General features: G+C 39.6%; 1 protein-coding gene across 1 annotated transcript in view; it reads left to right on the top strand.

The window, feature by feature from the left end:
- Positions 1-14,396, top strand: part of PIGK (phosphatidylinositol glycan anchor biosynthesis class K) — a 71,309-nt gene extending 56,913 nt beyond the window's left edge. The window contains exon 11 of the mRNA XM_064455323.1: positions 13,172-14,396. Within this exon, the coding sequence (XP_064311393.1) occupies positions 13,172-13,288 (117 nt within the window). The 3' untranslated portion in view covers positions 13,289-14,396. The remainder of the gene's footprint in view (positions 1-13,171) is intronic.
- Positions 14,397-20,615: the final 6,219 nt, after the last annotated feature.

The following is a 20,615-nucleotide window of genomic DNA, read 5'->3' as shown; positions in this document are numbered from 1 at the left end:
CATGATTACAGAAAGTATGCACGATATTGCAGCTGCTATTGAAGAAGCAACACGTGCGTGTCCCGGGGTCTCAGTTGCTAACGTCATGTGAATTGTTGCACAGTGCTATACATAAAATATGAATAGTTGTCTTGCTTTGTTTTGGGCAGCTGATCATAGAATCATTAAGGTTGGTAAATACCTCTAGGATCATCAAGTCCAATCGTCAGCCCAACACCACCATGCCTCCTAAACCATGTCCTGAAGTGCCGCAACTACACACCTTTTAAATACCTCCAGGGATGGTGACTCCACCACCTCTCTGGGCAGCCAGTTCCAGTGCCTGACCACTCTTCCAGTAAAGAAAATTTTCCTAATATCCAGTCTAAACCTCCCGTGCTGCTAGAACCGCTGCTGTTGCTGCAAATGTAAGGAGGTTATTTTTAAGTGAGTTCTGTGATTTCAGACCCTTTTGCTCTCCTTTAGGCTTATAATAAGCTTGGCCAATGTCAGAGCATTTTTGCTAAAATTCTCTCTCCAGCCATTTTCATCTCAACATAGTAGTCCTCTATTAGGCATATAATTAACTTTTTTTGTGACAGACTGGTCTGCATTCATTTGCATTTGTCATTTATAAGCCTGGATTCTTAGGTGTTCTGAGTCTTTTTGGGTTTGTCTGCACTGGGTCCCATTTATTTGCTGTTCCTTCAAATATTGGAAAAGTGAATACTATTTAGGTCACTGTGGTGAGTTGTCTCCAGTGGGGATAACTGAATAGGTTTTCAGTGCCTAATAGTATGCAAATAATATACCTCTGCCTCTCCTGGGAATAGACTAAATATATGCACAAGCTTTCCGTGACCTTAATAGGTTTGTAGGCATCATAATACACCATGTGCTGCTGTAGCATAGTATCTGATGTACAAATATTTCAGCTGTGGTTGAGGGCAAAGAAATGTGTGAAATAACTGTGAATTTAGTATGTGATCCACACACCTTACTGTGTAGGGAAGCGTATACCAGTGATACAGCTGATTTACTTTTGTAACCTAAGCAGTAGGTTTTAATAATAGTCACCATTAATAAAACAGAAGATGCTTAATGTCTTACACTTATTAATTCATTACTTTGGTAGAGCATCTTCATGCACAAAATAAGATGAAACTGAAAAACATACAGTAAAATGAGAAATAAGTTACTCCATTAAACTGGTTTATGTTTATGCTGTTTCACATGTAAATTATCTTTTAAAAATTTTACTTCTTTTTAGTTTATTTTTGTTACAGGTTCTAGAGCAATTCAGGAAACAGATGCTGCATTTAAAAAAAAGCTTTGCTTTAGTGAAGCTTTCTGTGCAAGGGAATGCATTCTTCTTAAAACTTCATTTTACTTAAATTAACTTGTATTTCCACTGAGGATGGCTTATATTAAGCACAAAGGGAGGCTTAGCGGTTTAGACTTCCATCAAATAAACTGCATAACTAAAAAGAGAAGATGCCAAGCCTCACACTCTTGTACTTGAAAGTGTTGTGTTCTCTCTCCTGGGAACTTGAGATTAGAGAAATTATAAAGGCTTTGCATAAAAACAGGGAGTTAGAATTAATTTTTGCTTAAGCAGGGAAGTGTCAAAAGCCTATTATGGTAATTTTTCAATTTTGTCTTAACTGTTCACACATTTTAAAATAGTTGTACAATTGAGTGGAGGCATAGTTGATGTGTTGTGGTTTCTTTTTTTTCCTTGGGCCATCATAAAACATAGTTTAGGTTCACTTAGGCTTGGAAGAAGTAGGTGTGCTAATTAAGTAGATGAAAATTTTCATATCATAGTGAGAAAATTTGCCTAATGGATTGGAATGGTATTCTAAGAATGGTTCCCCTATGCTTAATTACATCCAAGTACCAAATATCAATATTACATGAAGACAATTAAACTACAAAAACCTTAGTGAGAAAGAATAATGCCTAGTAGTAGAATTTTGGGGTTGTAGAGGCTATCATCTTCATTATTATTATCATAACCAGTATCAGTAAAAGTCTACCTAAAAAACAAAGGGTACGTAATAACTTTATTCATTGTCTTTTAGTGTAAATTAAAAGCTGAAGATATCATGGAATAAAGAGCTACTACTACATTTATTTTGTTAATCTTTATTGAATTAAAAAATGATAAATCTTTTCCATATCATAACAGCCTATGAAGTACTCGGGTAGTAGTTTAAAAAATTATGCTTGACCTAAAACAAGTTTTAGAGGACTTCCCAAATTAAAGGAAAATTGATTTAGCAAAACCTTTTAATGGTAAATTGAATCATTTTTTCTTTTACTAAATACAGGATTTAACAGAAGATATATAGTTCCAGAGTTGTTTTAATTTTGGTGATCAGTTTTGCTGTTTCATAGGAGGAGTCTTTGGTGTAACAAGATTTGCATTTGGAATGAGATACTGGCAAATGTGAAAGTAAGCGATACTCCTAAGTGGTCAGTGATTAGCAAGACTTCTGCTTTTACATGCAGAGAAGGGCCTCTTTGCTACCTTTCAGCTAATTTTTCTGCAGAAGCCTCTTTCGGCTATGAAACAGCTGCCTTTGGCATCCGCAAACTAAGCCCAGCTTGTTCAGAACGTTTGTGGCTTTGCCTGCAGTAGAAACTCGTCAAAAGACAGAGATCTGCTATGTTACAGGGATGAGGCGTATTCTGCTTTATTGCTTTTCCTGATGCTGCCGTGCGGCTTGGGTCAAGACCCACTTTCAGTTTCTCTTAACTTGGACCTTAGAGAGGTCTGATTCTTCCTTAGCTCTTCTCTCCCCAAAAGCTGTGAACAGGAACTACCCAACTGTAAGTACAATGTGGTGCAGTTTTTGTGAGATGAGACCTAGAGAGGAGGGTCAGCATCCTTTCTGGCTGACAAATTAGTTCTCCAGTTTACAAGTTTGGTGTTTTGTATTTGTGTCCCTGGGATAATAACACGAAGAATAAGAAAGCCAAGTGTGTACATGGTTGTGTGTGCGGAGTGGAGGGAAAGGAGGGGATGCTGTTAGATCCTTAGGCAAAAGGCAAAGTATTTCTAGTTTTTATTCCGTAGCTTATTGCTTAACACTGCACTGGGCATAGAAACGACGTCTGTGTATACATACTCTGTGTGCATCTGTAACCACATGTGTAATTTGAGTGCAAGATTAAATTCTTGACTTAGTTTGTGTTACGTGCCCTAAATACATGCAGGAACAGGACCTTTCTATATAAAGCAGATTCCCAAAGTATGTTACAGTAGGTTGTCCAAGATGCAAGATTTAATTCCGTTTTCTGGTGTCAGTTCAGTGTTCTGTAACATTTTCATTTCTCACATAACCTTGTACAGTTTTTATTAATCATTACTTTTTTATTGCTTACACATGAAAGCTTCTCTGATAGACAGTGTTTATTTAAATGGTATTTCAGTAAGTAGTAAAATGAGCAGTAGCAGTTTTACCAGGTTTTTTTCTTCTATCTACTACATTTCTTCTGGGCTTATGCAGCATAAAAAGTAGCTGTTACCAATAAGCTCAGATTGATAAGGAAAAAAATATAAATGTTATCAATCTTAGCTTGACATATTTTGCAGTGCTGTGGTGGCAGATACCTTTCTGAACACTTTTCTTCAAGTGAAGGCACTGTTGGCTCCAACTATATTCACACATTTATCCCACTTTACCGTGTAAACTTAGTGAGGTGTTATTGGTGATTTTTTTTTTTGTGTGTTAAGTTAATTATATTTTGTTTACCTTCAGTAGCGTGCCGTGAGGAGCACGGCAGCGTAACGCACAAGCTCCTGACAGGACTGATGAATGGCCAGAGATAGAGATATTGGCAGGCTGCTCTGTAGTGCTCTGTCTAGAATTGTTCTCCTAAATAATTCAGAGGGTTGAAGTTTGATGAAATCATTTCCATTTGAGGAAGGAATGGAAGGGGTAAATGAATGAAGACTCCAGTAATGGAGCGGTTGTGTTCATATGGTTGGACAGCAAGGCAGCATCCCGCATCGTCGTTCCTGTCCGGATTCTTTGCATGAGGTTGTGATTCAGCTTTGTGCGGGCGATTACTGCTGTGGTGACTGGCTTTCTTTCCCGGTGTGTGGCACCCTGCCATGGCCAGCGCTCTCCTCCCCTCAGCCTCCCCCCAGGGTGAGAGGCCCTGCACACTGACAGCTGTCTCCTCTGGCTCGGTGTGCTTGGAGAAGCCCAGCTCCAGTGGTGAGGCTCTGTGAATCAGCGAGCAAGCGTGTATTTTCAGGAGGGAGTGCTTAACACGAAAGACGATCTACAAATACATGGCTGGCAAACAGAACAGATGATGAGTAGTACTTACAGGGGACTGAGTGACAACATGACATCGGTAGGGCAGTAACCTGTGGTTAGTTTAGATGGTAGACAGGAAAGGTGCAACTGGTTTGCCACTAGATAAGACCATCTGTGGTTTAATTTTTTTGTTTTTTTTAAAAGACTTACCCTTTTGGAAAGGTGTTGATCCTGTCTGTACATGTTACATGTGGTATGCTGCAGGGGGTGTGTATTTTTGGCTACACTCGTTCATTCTTCCAGAAGGATGGTTTTTGTTGAGCCCTATGTAGCATTCACCTGATGAACCTGGTGTCATGCGAATGTCATGTGGAAAGAGTGAATATTTATGACACCATAAACCTGCCATTCTTTCTTAATGGCAGCTGCCTACAAAAACTGTTTGCCAGAATGGATCTGTTCTCTGGGACTCCTTGTTCTTTGACATACCAAGCGTAACAGAAATGGCTTTCTGGTGGAGGTGTAATTATGTGCAACCACTAAATAAGTGTCTGTATTACGGCTGTGTCCACGTTTTATGATCTGTTTTCAAGGTTGTATAGCAGCTAGAGTAGCCAAAAGTATTAGGTTGATATTTCAGGATAGTTCTTTTTCCTCTTCCTTTTCCCCACTCAAATAGAGAGTATGTACAACACAGACTTGGGTGAGAATAATTGTCTAGCATAGGAGTGCAAAACTACTGAATACAACAATTGGCTTTAAAAGCTGGGTGGTGGTGGGGAACAAACCAATCCATCACCAGCTGTAATTCATTGGTTTCTGACCAAAAATGGAAATGTTTTGCAATAAAAATAAAGCCGTATTTGATCTTGCTCATATAAATGTGCAGGCAACTTTTGCCTCAGCCCTGCTTCTCCCTCCATCCATTTTTTCATGTCTGCCTCTTAAATATAATGCTGTTTTGAGTTGTTCAAGCTGGAGCTAGAAAATGTGGAGCTCTCCCGCGCACACGTATAATGAAGCACACAGCTTAGGGCAAAGGAGAACCTTTTAAATTATAGTTGTAGAGATTTAAAAACTAAGCAGTAAAAACTACAGGAATAACGAATATTTATTTGGATTCCAGTTTCTTAAAAAGTAGCTGTTGAGATATTTGATTAGATCTTGTACTCAGTGTAGCATATTGAGTACAAGATTTAATGTTGTCTAACATCTGTTGTTAATAGAGCCTGTCACCTGGAAATAAATGAATAGATACTCATGGGATATCCAGAAAAAAATGTGTGGTTAGAAGTGTCACTACTACTTTGAAAGGAATAGCGTAATAATTTATGAACATTGTGGTTTCTCCATATAAACAGAAACAACTTCATTTGAATTTGAATGATCAAAATTATACTTCATAATAGAAGTTCTAAGGCATACAATTAATTTTATGAGATTAAGACAAAAGACCTGCCTCAGAGGATATTAACTTAAAAACATTTGAATGGAACTCACCTTGTGGTCCAGAGGGACACTATGGGAAATCCAAGTTAGATTTCCAAGGAGGAAGCAGGAATGCTGTGCCCCTTGGAAAGGTTGGGCTGGGTGAGGCTGGTAGTTGGAGTAATCATCCCAGACTGAAACAGGGAGGAGCCCATGGATGCACGTACGGCCTTGTCTCTGCAGAGCTGAGAGGTTGGGGCTGGTTCCGCTCCCACTGGCAACACGACATTGAGTTTGTATGAACAAGATCTGCACCATAGAAGACATTGATGTAATCTTTGCCCAGGGGAAAGTGAGCAGTGCATGCTGCTTGGAAAAACAGTGCTCTAAGAACAGCTTGGCCCTATTTACGCACTCGTATTTTTGTGAATATAAAGTATCTTTGTCCCACTAGCAGCCTCTACACACCCTTTTCACCTCCTTTGTTCTTTGCAGCTCCTGTTTCTGTCTGCTTAACCCAAGGTTTCAGTAGCAGTGAGTTGCTTTTATATCTGATATTTTTTAGAGGTCCTCTCCACAGAGGTCTGGCTCGCTAGTGCGTGGTGGCAGTGTTTTTTGCCCCCTTCCAGTGTAAGGACCTTGAGAAGTTTTATCGTTCCGTTTGTGTCATGGCACTGTGCACTGAATGCCTTTAGTCTTGTTTTTGCCAATAATCTTCCTGTTGTTTAAATTAATTAAATATAAACATATTAAAAGAGAAGGATGCTTCTCAAAGTAGCGGTGTCCAAGTTTTGCATACCAGGTCTACTTAATTAAGCTGCTCATCCTCTATTTTTGCATGCTTCATTTGGCATGAAGCTTTGTGTTTGCTAAATGTAACTCATGTATTTGCTGTGGACTTAGGTGTCCTTTTATGGAAAGTCATGATTGTGGCTTCATGTAAGAGTATGAATATGATTAAAATATAAAAAAAACATTTGCTTAATGTACCTTAAATAGATGTAGCTGGGGTTTTTTTTCTAAATACAACTTTATATTGTGACTTTTTTCATCTCCACCAAACGTGAGTTCCATAATGTAACACACTGGTAGCTGAGCAGGTGAGGGCTCAGCCCTCGTACCTCAGCCGAGGTAAGAGCTCTGCTGTGCCAGTCTATCGAAGAGAGGTATGGATGGTTGCTGCTGCCAGCGCAGAGCTGTGTGTGTTAGCTTTGGATGTGGCAAACCACGCGCCTGGGTTTGGTGGCCCCCTAGTACAATCCCTATTGTGTTTGCCAGGCGGGCATGATTCATCTGAGCGCTGCCTTCTCTGGGAATTAAACTGCACTGGGTCCCAGGTGCTGGGAAAGCTCCCTTTGATTAGAAGAAGTATATTATGTATTGTGTCACAGGTTGGAAGATTAATGAATAATTGTTAAACCACTAAATGCACTTTAAAGTGCTATGTAATGCCGAGAGATAACACTGAAAGTAGAGAATAATAAGTAGAAGTTCATTTCTAAAAAGCCCTTATAGATTACATATTTTAGAAGGAAATGAAAAATTAAAGCTATTGTAACAGTGTTGTAGTTTTTAGTACAGTGTTTATATATTTTTTGAAGTAAATATTTAAAATGCAGTTGTTGGCATTGATATGTTAATTTAGTTTAAACTGCAGTTCTTTCCTGTATCCTTCGTGAGTTTTTGTTCTTGATGGGTGAACTTTCTTCATTATTTTATTAATATTGGAGATACGAGTAATCATGGCACCGTGGTTAATAAATACAAACTGGGAGATTAGACAAAAGTGCTTTAAATTGTTTGGCAGATTAACAGGCACCGTTTCTGTTGGAGTTATCTTATGACTTTAATTTTGCTGTGGGCACAAAAGAGGATTAAACTATTACTAGATGGCTGGAATTATTTGATTTCCCCCAGCCCCCTGCGAGGACCCCAAATCCAGACTGCACCTGACAAGTTAGAAGTGCGTACTTCTACTAAAAGCTTTGAGGACATACTTTATGCTGTGATTTGCTTGTGATACATATAAATGAATTCTGAAATTAAACTTTGTTGTGTGCTTTGTCATAAGATTTGAGAGGATTACCCAGTTTGAAATTCTGAATTGCAAGTCAACCTGAATTGTTATGGAGTGCCTCTAGGAAATATATAACGTGCTGTTGGCACGGTGCACTGCATAGCAGAATTTGGCTTTTCCAAGGAGTTTCCTCGTCCTTCAGTTTGAGATCAGTGCATTTTTTTCTGAGGTGAGGAGGCAGGTTGTTTGAGTTTTGGATCTGAGGTTGGCCTTGGATTTCAAAGGCCTGTTTTTGAAATGTGGGTCTTTTTTAGATTTCACTACTGGTCTTTAACACAGACCCTAATATAAAATTAGGTATCTTGAGAAACAAGAAAGAAAACCTTTAGTATTGCAATGCAAGAAATAGAAATGTTCATTTAAATGGAAAACAACCAAGAAGAAAATGTGGAAATTTACACCCCAAAATACATAAAATTCACCCCAATGATCTAATAACGACAGCGAGCACCGCACAGAGAAGCAGCAAGCATGCTTCACTTCCCTGCAAGTGCTTGCTGGCCCCCAAGACTAGTAGAGGTAGGAGACTCCACAGAGGGGCGTGCACAGGATTTCCCCCCAGCGCTGTGGCTGCTGCTGTCTGCCAGGAAGCCTCAGGACCCTGGGTGATATTTTATACCACGTGTGCTGCAATAAATAGGCTAAAACTGGGTCTAGGGCACTCTGCACTGAAACTCCAGAGAGAATCAAGCAGGGATTAATTTGAAATACGATAGCTGCCACTTTAATGGGCTCATTGGTACACAGCACTTCTAACGTTTTATTTTTGTGCAATTATATATGGATATTTTGCACTTGTAGTACAAACACACCATCTGCCTCAGGTTGGGGAGAGCATCCCCCACAGCAAGGATGATGTGCACATTCATTTTTCAGGTTTTGCCCACTTTCTTAAAGCCCTGTTTGGAATAAGATGCTGGAGGAGACTGAAGAATTTGCGTATCCCTTTTCCATTTGGGAATTACTACATTCCTGACTATAATACTGTGTGCTTTGCTTCCTCTACTGCTGCCATCCCAGTGCGGATTCTGAGTTTAACCCAAAGCTTCCTGTACCAATATTTTTGTCTTTATTGAGGACACTAAAGCAAAGGGAGTTCTGCTGGAAGAGTGGATTGGAAGAGTAGGGTTGGATTATAAAGATACTTAATACAGTGTTTTCCACGTGAAATGTTAATACGTGATGTTTTAAATAATCTGTTCTGATGTGACGTTTTAAAATTAAACCATTCTTAATCTAATTACCTCTTCAGCTTTCATACTTTTTAAATTATTTTTTTGCATAAAACTAACTTTAATTGGAGTAACGAGTATAGCATGTTTTATGAAACACCTTCACTGAAAGTCTTGGATACTTTCCATTCGGGTCCCTACAGACTCATCCAGTTCGAAAATACACTGTTTTATCCTCTCCTTAATTACAGTACTTGGAGCAACTCTCTGTTAACTGTTTTTAAGTTCCACCGGATAATGAGTCTACCAGAACTAGCAACTGTACAACAGAAAACTGTTCACAGGAGGAAGCTTGCTGTTGCTTAGCTACCTGTCTTATAAATTTGGAATCTAGCCCTTAAGCTGCTAAATGTCATTGTTCGTGACACGTTGTACCATTTTATATGTGCATTTCACCTATGTGTTACTGCTATAATTGTAGGGGTAAAGAGGGCGTTTATAATGGGGTTGTATTGTGGCGTGGGTCACAAAACCTAAACACGTCCATTGCATAAGCAGTACCTGGCACCCGGAGTTCTTGGGGAGGTACTGCAGCAGTGAAACTGAGAATAACTTGAGCCAAAAGCGCTACTGCCTCTGCTCCTCCAGATCAGTCCCAACTATCAGAAAGTTATGCGGAATTTGTAAGTACTGCAGCCCATCTGTAGTCTTTTAATAGTACCCATTCTCGCATCAAATTAGGCATAATAAAGATACATAATTAATTGCAAATTAAAATACTGCAACACTTAACATTTTTTTTGTCCATTTAGCGTTTTCTCACAAGTGAGAAAATTGCTTGACTTTCACAGAAATTTGCTGGAATAAGACCCTGAACTAGGCAATGTTCATAGGATAAATACTGAATTTTTTTTTTTTAGGAGTCTGGGAGAAACTTAGTATTCGCTAATGATTTCTGATCAGTCTTAAAATTGGTAGAAAGGGACAGTTTATCTAGGTGTTGCTTATGGCCACAGAACTGGTATAAGCAGAGAAAGAAATCCTGTCTTTTCTAAACCTTTTTTGCGATATGTGGATCTGAAAAGGGAACTTTTCATTTGCTATTGAGGTGCTTCTTTCTTACTTTAGTAGTTTTTCCCATTAGGACATTAGGAGAGAACTCTGTGACTCTTCCCCGCCTGCCTGCACAAAATAGTCAAAGCAGCTTCTGCAGCCATACGGCTGAGGCTCATGTGTTTCATAGAAGGGCGTCCCGCCTCGGCCTCTGGCTTCATTATGCAAGGCTGCCGGCGAGCTGTGGCAGCTCGGAGTGATGCCGCGCTTCCTCGCTGACATGGGTACGCAGGCAGCGCTCGTGGTAGTGACACAGCTGTGCCACGGGGAGAGACTTGTTTGCTCTGCTCTTATGACAGCGCTGGCCGAAAGCTCTCTGCCAGCCTATGTTACAAGTACAATTCGCTGGCATAATTCATGGAAGCAGCAACTCCATCTTACACGTAGATGGGTTTGATTCACAGGTGCGAAATGCAGCTTTTTGTAAAGGAGCTTCAGTGCTGTTTGCTGCTTAGCTGAGGTCCCCAGCTGGACAAAGACTTGTTATTGAAGTTTTCTGTGTTATAGCTGTTATGATTTCAGGAGGACGAACTTGTCAATTTGAAAGCTAATTACATTTTTAATTCAATGATGAACTGTCTATGATCAAGTTAACGTAAAGAAAATTACATATTTCAGCTCTTTTGTAGGTTTAAACATGAATCTGTGTAATCCTGTTTTAGGTATTCATGAGGTTTTGATGTCTGAATGCCCCTGGTGGAAAATACTGGCATATTTCAGAATAATTTTGTGCTCAATTAACCTCACTATTGACTTACAGATGTACAATAGAGTTGCATCTCTTTGCCCTTTTATTGAGGTCTAATATTTATGTGTAGTTTTCAGTTTCTGGGACTGTAAATCTTTCTCATTAAGATAATTTATTTTTACGATTACTAAGTACGTAGCTCTTGTATAGCCTCATATGTTTTTTTTTTTTTGTTGTGCCGTCATGTTTTTAATCCTTCATATTTTAACATTGCATCCCATGGCTGTAGACTGACTGCACGTATGTCCTTGATTTCCTAGCAAGGAGCCATTGCTGCATCGGCCTCCGTTTGCTTGCAGAATTCCATGGAGGTTTCAGTACATCGCATGACAAAATCTAAAACCATACTCATAGATCACCTTATAAATATTTATTCATATAAATTCTTTAAAGAAATTAAATTACTTGTTCTATACAAAATAGGAGAGGGAGGCTTTTAGTGTCACTGACTGCAAATTGAAGTCATTTGTCTAGAAGGGTCAGGTGCCACTTTGTGGTAAGGAATTTGTCTGAGATCCAAGAAGGGAAAGATTGATAGTACAAAGAGATTGATGAAACGGTCACTGCAATATGCATACGAAGGTAGGGGTTAATTAGGAGGATTTCAACAAGAAAGTTCCTTTGTGTGGAGAAGTGTCGTGTGCTGTTACTTTCAGAAGCGAGGTGTGCTGGCAGCCTTTTTGAACACGCAGAGTTGATTTTCTGAGATGTTTATACGGAGATGTGTGGTTGCGAGTGTCAGCGAGGTGGCAGATTACGAACGGCACGTACACTGCAGCTGGTGGGAGCTTCCTAGGAAATGGAGTAGTTTGCATATATAGACACCATCTCTGCTCGTATCTTTGGTTGTGTTGCTGTTGATGTGAATTATGCTGGTTCCGTGATTCCTGTACCAGAGTAAAATCGTTAATATTTCAGAGTGCCAGGTTCTTCGCGTATCTCAGGCAACGTGGCTATCTGTTACACTTTTTAATTACAAGCATGGTACTTAGAGAAAAATCCTAAAGCTGAAACTATGTGGCTTAGAAAATGGGAGCCTCAACAAACATTGTTTTCATGTTGATAGGAAAGCTGTTTTGAAAGAACAGACGCTGCAAACTGTTCCTTATTGCATTAAAGTTCACCAACCACCTGGTACATTTAGTGGAAAACGACAAGCTTCCGTATGCAGATTCATGCAGAAATGGAAACCGTACCCTCTTTTGTAATAGTTACTCATGTGGCAGAAAGAGAATTTTAAATTTTACTTAAATGCAACAAACCCAAAATGCTCTGTGCCCCTTGTGTCTCGCTCTATACAAGGACAAAATAGTGCAAATCTTTCAGCAAGGCAGGAATAAAAAGCTCAGCAAGCACTTCAGTATTTATTATTGTAATAGTAAATCATCTCTGTCTACCTAGAAGATCTGTAAAACATACCTGCTGAGGGCAAGAGTAGGCACAGGCATGAGGGACTGAGTTATACTTCTAAATACTGTAATTCTGATACTTTTTGTTATGATGTTCTTAAAAATTTTACATTCATATAGCGTCACCTTATTCTTAGCCTCCGAGACACATCTTGGGGCACATGGCAGCTCTTACCTTCTACAATCCATTTCTCACTGAATACGGAGTATCTGAAATGTTTTTAAATACGAGGAGGAAGAGGACAGACAAGTTTTATCTTGTCTTCTGCTACGTGTGAGATAGAAAAGGCCTTAACAAATTGCAGTGTATTGCTTTTTACTGAAGATGGAAAAAATTGTTGAAGGGACAGGTATTTGAATTGCAGAATATATTTCTACATTAAGGAAAGGCAGTTAGACTCAATGAGGCCCCTGGGAAATGTGATTGACATTAAAAACAATCCTATCTTGTTTTATGATGTTCCTGTAATAATGAGTCTTAGCTTCTTATGTGGTTAGGTATCTGTTTATTCACATAATTCTGAGTACAAAAGGAGCGGTAGAAAACATTATAGGTAGTGGAAAATCAACAGTGTCTTTTCTCTTCCACATTTTCACTTGTAGGAACTGTTTTTCATACTCACAGCATTTTTCTCTTGTATTAATATGAGACCAGATATGAGAAGTTCTGTCCAAACAAATGACTTTGAGCATGTCCCACCACGCTGATATGCACCGTCAAAGTGGTGCCTCAGGCACAGTTGTAGTGACCTTTTTGTGGTACTTAACCTCCCTGCTTGAGTGCCCGCTCACCTCCCATCAGCCTTTCCACCACATCAGGAAGATGCTTCTTTATGAAGAAATACAGATTATTGGTATGTTTCTCTACTGCAAGGGTTTGGGTGGGGTGTTTTTGTACTTGATAAACACAGTGCCTGTTTAATGTGAGAACTAAGTGCGACTTCTTTGTTTTTGTTTGCTCTTTTTTTCAGAAACCAAAACAAAAGGACTGGCATCCTCCTGGAGGATTCATTTTAGGACTCTGGGCATTGATCATCATGGTTTTCTTCAAAACATACGGAATCAAACACATGAAACACATCTTCTGAATTCGAGCAAGCAAGATGACTGTACTGACACCTCCCGCGGGTTCATCGGTGCATCTGGGTGCTCTGTATGTGTATTAGGGTTGCAGTGAAAACCAGTGTTGAGATCTCGCTTCTAAAGGTTCTTTGGAAGTCATCTCTTCTGGGCCTTTTTCTGAAAAGAGTCTAACAAATGGTTTTAGTGTCAGGATTTTATTTATTTTGTCTTGTTTAAAACATGTTTTAATGCTTTTCTGAGCAATTTTTCTTTCTGGTTAAATTTAAAAAAGAGGAGGGACCTAAACACAGTAACAGAATTTCTGAGGTTGATTGTGAATTGTAAATGGGCAAATTCTTTCCCCCGTGTTTCAAAGTAAATCTTAGAAGTAGTCAGCCTATCGCTAAAGAACTAGAGGTTGTGCAGGATGGTATTTAAGATGCCATTTTATCAAGAAAAACTTAAACCACTTTGCAGACTTTGGCGTGACATATTGAAAATTTTCTTCACAAAAATAAAAATACTCTAGATTTTATTGGTTTTTTTCTTATTCCTTTTTCTTCCCTGTTAAATACAAGCCTTGGATCGGTCCTTTCACCTTAGGCAGTTTTGAGTCTAGGATTCTATGAGTTGGTGAAAGTGAAACAAAAATATATGATGACCTCACTGAATCTACTTGAAAAAAAATGCCAAAAAAGTGAAACTACGACTTCACCGTGTCCATTAGGAACCCTTTTTAGGTGCTGTATTTTCACTCCCTACAATATGGAGTCGGGTGCTTTCAGAACTGTCAGTGCACTGGATTTTTGCTCAGAAGAAAATTGACTTTGGCATCAGGATGAAAAATGTTATAAATTGTACTGTTGCGTTCTGTAGTTTTTGAGCCCTTGGAAAATGAGCTTTATCACCTAGGTTTTTGTAAATTCTGTTTTGGCATGTTGATTTATTCTTTTTGGACATTTACTGATGAATGTATGCCAACAGGGTTTTGTCTGTATAACATACCGATGTTAGCGAAGAGAAGAGCAAATTTGTGCATGTATAGAAACAAGTGTGTCAGCAATGAGGAGCTTTCTGCAGTATGCTTTTGGAACCTGATCTCTAGCTTAATCATAATAAAGCTTACATGATGCATATGTGGTGTAAATGCTAGATACGTATCTCTGTAAATTGCTAGGAATTATTTGTAATCACACATAAGACCAGTGTCAGTAGGTTTTTCTTAGAATATGGTATCAAGCATTTCCATATTGCACAAAACACAAATTTGAGTGCTTCAACATTTTTGTTGTCCTTTTTTCTTCTCTTTCAGATTGATTTTGGCATCATAGCCTCGGGTTAGGAATAGCGAACTTGTCAGAGAGCCGTGTGTATACACTGACGGGGAGGGCTACAGAGAAGGCAGCCACCAAGGCTTCCAGCTGTTTTTAAGGGCTGATGCCAGAGAACAACAAAACCAGCAGTGTAGTACATCTCTTGAGGATTAAAAACTTTTTTCTCCATACCTCTTCTAGGCTTGCAGAGGAGAAAGGTACAAAACGATCTGTTATCAGGAGGTGAACAGCAGCCCGCTACACCCCCCACCTCACTACAGTTATGGTACTGAGAGCTCTCTGGTTTGCTTTCTGGTGAACGGCAGGAATTGTTTTCAGTAGCACGTGCTAAGCACCAAGAATAGGAATTAATCTGTATTTAAAACAACAGCATTCCTACACCACTGTCCTTACAGTTCTGTAACTGATATTCTGTGGTAAATAATACTAGAGAGTTCTTCCCAGTTTGCTGTGGGAAGTTTTTGTATAAGTGATGCCCAGGTATCCCCCGCCAACAACGCCACCAAACGAAAGATGAAAGCTCTGTTTGCTCAAAGTGCCCCCCTCAGGGAGGGAGGAGTGGAGTGGGTCTGAGCAGCGTCCCTAGTGCTGGATTTCTTCACAGTGTTTTGGGTTTGGGGGCTGTTTTTTGGAAGGAACCCTACATAGGCAATTACTTCATATCCAAAATCTGATACAAGGGTGACTTCCCCTAAAATGAGAAATCCATTTTTGTTTTGGTTTTTTTTAAATTTCCCCTCAGCTATTTCTAATGCAACAATCAACTAAGATCTGTTGTAGGCAGACTGCATAGAGGTGCAGAGAGACACTACTGAAATGTGTAGACATGGTATAGAAATTAATTCTAGGGAATTTCTTAGAAGACTTGCTTAGGTTTCGTTTTTTAATCCAGCCTTTGATACTTTCTTCAATTGTAACGAATATTTTTAATCAAATATTTATTTTATAGACAAGTTTTGTCACACTTCTAAAAGTGACTAAAGTGAAGTTGATAGAGCTTTGCCTTGCTTCAGGTGCAATTACACTTACTCAGGCTCCTTGGACCCTATTAAATTTTTCTCTTTCCCTCTTTCAGCCACCTTTTGCAGGGAGTGAAAGATAGAAACATCGACAGAACTCAGCTGAATTTTGCAAGTAGCAGAAGATACCAGAGATGCAGTCCTTTTAAAAGCTTATCTGCTTGGGGAAAAAGGCAATTAGGTGGGTTATTAAAATGCAATTTATGAATAGAAGCACTCAGCAAGTGTGCCTTTGAAGGTGACTAAATTGAAGTGAGAACAACAATTTGACTGGAATGCAGCAAACTACGCTTCGGGCATTTCTAACATTTTTATATGCACAAAATGTGGAGTTGAAATAGATCGTTCTCAGAGTCACCATAAAGTTGCCTGTGCTACACTTACGACACACTATTTTCTATACAGTGATAACTTTTATTCCTTGAAGAGTTATAGTCTGAAAGCAAGTACAGAAATGTCAGAGTGGTCTGTAAATGTGTTTTGTATATCTATTTACTTATTTAAAGTTAGTAATTTTTTCATTTTCCCTGAGAGCCCTTCAGACTTTGGGACCTGGGGTCTGGGAGCCAGCGAGGTCATTCTCACTCACAAACCATTTGGGTTTTCATGCCAATGTGCTTGTGCAGTATAGATGCTTCCTATGTTGGGCGCAGGTGATTTTTTAAATGGAATCCAAAAAATAAGCCAGGTGGCAGTTTCTTGATGTTTCTTTGCATAGAAACTTCTAGAGCAGAATTAAATTTCAGCATTTTGTGCGTCTACGTAGATATGTCTGTGAACCAAGCACGCTCGTGCTTGCAAATTCTTGTATGTTCGCGTCTGCACCCTTGCTACGTAACTGCATTGGCAGGCCTTGCCATGGGTTGCACAGACATTGTTTAGAATAATCCTGGGTGACAAAAATACAAGTAAGTTGTTTCATTTCAGTTTTTCAGCTCTCTTTTGGGATCACATATCAAAATGTATTACTGTTATTGAACTGAAGAAATGGTAAGTTAACAGTAGGTCTATACTCACATACACATTCTCTCATGTCTCTGCCCTTCATTTGATTTCTGAACTATGAAATGCTGTATGGATTTGAGAACGCTATTTTGTATGACCGTGTCCAAATGTCTACACAAATGTGTGACACTAAGCTACGCTTCCATAACAGACTGAAAAGTGAGATACCCACAAAAATCAGTGGAGAAAGAAGCCCGAGTAGTGATGAGGCAATCAGCGTTTCATTGGTCTGTGCTAGCTAAATCTTTTTCTATTTACGTGAATATCACCATGAAATGCTGTTGACTTAGCAAAAGCAAAGATCATAGGCTGGTCAAAAATACCTTTACAGGTACCATTAGTGATAGTGTATCTCTCCTAGAAAGTAGACTTGGTTTTTTTTGAATCAGTTGTTTCACCCTAAAGGCTGGTCTCCGTTATTGATTACAGAAAAGCAAATGTAATCTGTTACTAATTCTGTTGCTGAGCGTCTGCAAATAGAGCCCATTTCCATCTGTTGTTTCAGCAGTCAGGGATTTTTATTCTGGTACCACATCCACGAAACGTACTGGAAACGAATGGATCTCGTGGTCTGATGTGCCTTCAGAGGGGCACCACTGTGTGCTGAAGCCGGGCTGAGTTGCACACAGTACTGAATCGGTGGTTTGTGAAGGAGCAGAGACCAGATTCAGCTGTGAATTTATCCTGGGTGGAGAGGATCTGCAAAGCGATGAGGACTGGGAGGTGGTGTACTATATTCCTCAAAACATAAGAGAGATTTGAAGGACTAACTGTCCTGCTGAGGCAGACCAGCGAAGTCTGCAGCCCTGGCAATCCTGACGCCGACAGCATGTCATTCAAGTTGTGTTTTTTTTTTTGAAGCTTGAGAGCTTCTTTCTCTTCTTTGATGGATGCTTATAGGGAGGGAATAAATGAAGTTTCTTGTCTGAAGAATTCCAAAAAGCGAGCTAATTACCCCTTCAATATAGATGAGGAAATGAGATGCTGCCAGTTGCTGGTAAATAGTTAGATTTGATCCCGTACTTTGCTGTGTTGTGAACTGAAGAGCTTCTACAAATTCAGGATTGTTTGGACTTGATAAAAATAGATGAAGTGGAAGGCAATTCACAACGTGGGAATGGTGTATTTCTGCAGCATTTGGAGAGGTGGCCACCTCTGTATATGGTAGAATTTGGGGACAAAGATTGAGGGCGACAGAAGAGTCAGTGTCCTTGTGTACAGACCTTCCAGCTTGGAGTCACAGAGCTGTGTGTGACCTGCTAGAATTTTATCATGCTTCCAGACTAATTCACCTTTGGACTGAAGACAAGCATAAAATATTTCACCCATGAGACTAATCTATCCATAAAGTTATGAACTACAGAAAATAGCAGTGGATATAATGAAAGTGTCTTCTCAACCATCACTTCAACGCTTCTGTACAGTAATGAGCGTAATAGTTTTTGCATTTTTTAAGTGGTGAAAGACAAATTAAAAAAGAACTGGGAAATTTGTTTCTTGTGGAAGGTAATATCCTCTGCTTTGTGCGCTCTGCGGTTACTTCTGCTTTCCCTCTTTCCGTGAACTTTTAAGAATAATATGCCATAGGGAAATGCATCTTGAAAGCATTGGTGTTTTATGATGAAAACTTGTGTATGCTGCATAACATACTCTGAAATCAGCATTTCATAGCACTAATTTCACTTGCAAGCTCTTTAAAATGAGTTACTTTTTCTCCCTTAATGAGGACTTCTGCCTGATTTAGTGACTAAATTGATAGTGTTTAAGGTTTCAGTTCAAAGTTTCTGAAGATATACATCTATTAGTGTTTGTGCCATGTCTTCTTCCCCACACAAATTTTAGATTTAAATTTTTTTTTAACCTTTCTTCTAATGTATACGCACAAGAACACTGATGCCTTGTCCAAAACTGAGCCAGCCCTGCTGCTCTGGCCAACAGGCTCACTAGGGAAGTGAACTGTTTCAGCAGAAGTTACTTTGGCGGCATCATTTACAGCAATCCATAGAGCAAACCGAGCTATACCAGAAACGGACAGTTTCGATAGTACAACAGCAGTGCTGGCAAAGCTCTAGCACAGGCGCTACTTCCTATGGCATGACTTCTTCTCACCCTGCTGACCACTCCGTAGCTTTGGTGCCACGGCTCTGGAGGGACCAGGTAGCTGGGCTGTGGTTTATTTGGGAGATCCGTGGCATGTCATGCTAGTCCCTATGTCGAAGTCTGAAATAGCAAATACATTTCCTTTCTTGACTGCAAAAGGACTTACTGGAATAATGCTGGTATGTATTAAATGCTTGGCTAGGTCCACTGGTTTTGCATGTAGCAGGCATTTTAAGCTTAGGCTCTCTCCTTTATATCCAGATCCAGTACTTCTTCTGTCAAATACTTTGATACTTACCAGTGAAGAGCATCAGTAAGCATGAGACACTGCTGTCTGGTTTTTGTAAAGCTACTTCCTTTTTCTGTACTTGTTTTCCTGTCCACGTTAAGTTTGTAGCTCAAAATATTATAACTCAAAATTGTGATGGTTTTAGGGTCCCCTTACCTCCCTTGGTCTTTCTCGTGCAAATGGGGCCATCACTATATCATTACAGTGTATGTATGTATTTTTACAGTTCTTTCACGTACCCTTCTCTGCAACAGTCCCGATCCTTGCATTTTTTGTGTGTGTATAGGTTTCTGCAGTTGCTTTTGCTGCTCAATTCTGTATAGCTGCTCCCTCTCTGCAATATCATTTGCAATGGACTGACCAGGAATAGCTTTTTAGTGTTTCACGTGATGCTAATCTGCAGAGGTACAGCCACATTAAAAAAAAATAATGCTGTAGTGCGACATGTTCCAGTTTTGTCCAAGACGAAAGTCCAGTCCCACTGAATACCAGTAGCCTCTTTCAGTGTTGGCATTGTGTGCAGCTTGGTTACAGCAAGGACGGAATGGGGGGAAGCACATCCTCATAGGTTATACATCTGTTCACGTCTTTTGCTTTTTTTGTTAAAACATAAACCTAAGATAAGCTCTTGCCTTAAACTCAGCCATGCCAAATGGTTCCCTTCAGAATTTCCTTCGCTTTGCTATTAACAGACTCACATCATGCTGTCAGTTTGGATCCTAAAGGCTCCAACTGATCTGATAGCCAAGTGAAGTCAGCAAAGTCCTAAAACCTTATCCCTTGCTAAATATGCATTATTCCCTTTATCTTCCCTGTACTTCATGAAGTATCTGGTGTCCTAAAAGCTATCTTAACAGTTGTCTGGCTTGTGTAAAGAAGCTGACAGATTTAAATATCACTAGGCATCTTCTAAAGGAGATAAATCTGTTCTGAGAAACCAAATGATTAACATGACTTTCCTTGGCTGTTGAAAAGGGTCCAGTCTTGCTCTCCATCTGAGCTGGGTGCTTTGACATTGCCTTCAGTAAAAGGAGAATGCAGTTACTGTCGTTAGATCTTGTGGCTGCCTGGCACATCGTCAGTATGGCAGGATTATACCTGGGCTTTAGTGCACAAGTTGATGTTCACTAGATAAAAGAATTTGTGTTTTTTTGTCTGTCTATCCGACAGAGTCTAACCCCTGTGTCCTGTGTCTGTGGTAGATGCCAAAGGAAGACTATAGAAAAGCAGAGAAAATATGTTGAGACGTTTTCCTGTGGAATTTTGCTTGTAACTTGAAGCTGATGATGTATCCTCTTAGCCCTTATTTCCTATGGGTTCCGTAGGTGAGGATCTTCTCTTTCAACCTGTGGTCCTGTAGCTTCTTTGGAAGCCTTTTGAGAGACACCTTGCAAAGCTAGTTGTGGACTCATCACCTGGATCTTCTTGTCCACTTGCCTCAGAAAACTTTGAAGAACACTAAATAGATTTGCAGGGCATGACTTTTATTACAAAAGCAGCATTACATCTTAGCCAGTGTGTCTTTTTTAGAACTGCTAATTCTGTTCCTTGTTACAGTTTTCATCCATTTGTCTGGAACGTGCTAGGATTGCTTGTCTGTAGTTTC

The sequence above is a fragment of the Phalacrocorax carbo genome, chromosome 6, assembly GCF_963921805.1.
Source record: "Phalacrocorax carbo chromosome 6, bPhaCar2.1, whole genome shotgun sequence".
NCBI classification, from domain to species: domain Eukaryota; kingdom Metazoa; phylum Chordata; class Aves; order Suliformes; family Phalacrocoracidae; genus Phalacrocorax; species Phalacrocorax carbo.
The sequence above is the reverse complement of the archived record's forward strand: the minus strand, read 5'-3'. Positions and strand labels throughout refer to the sequence as shown.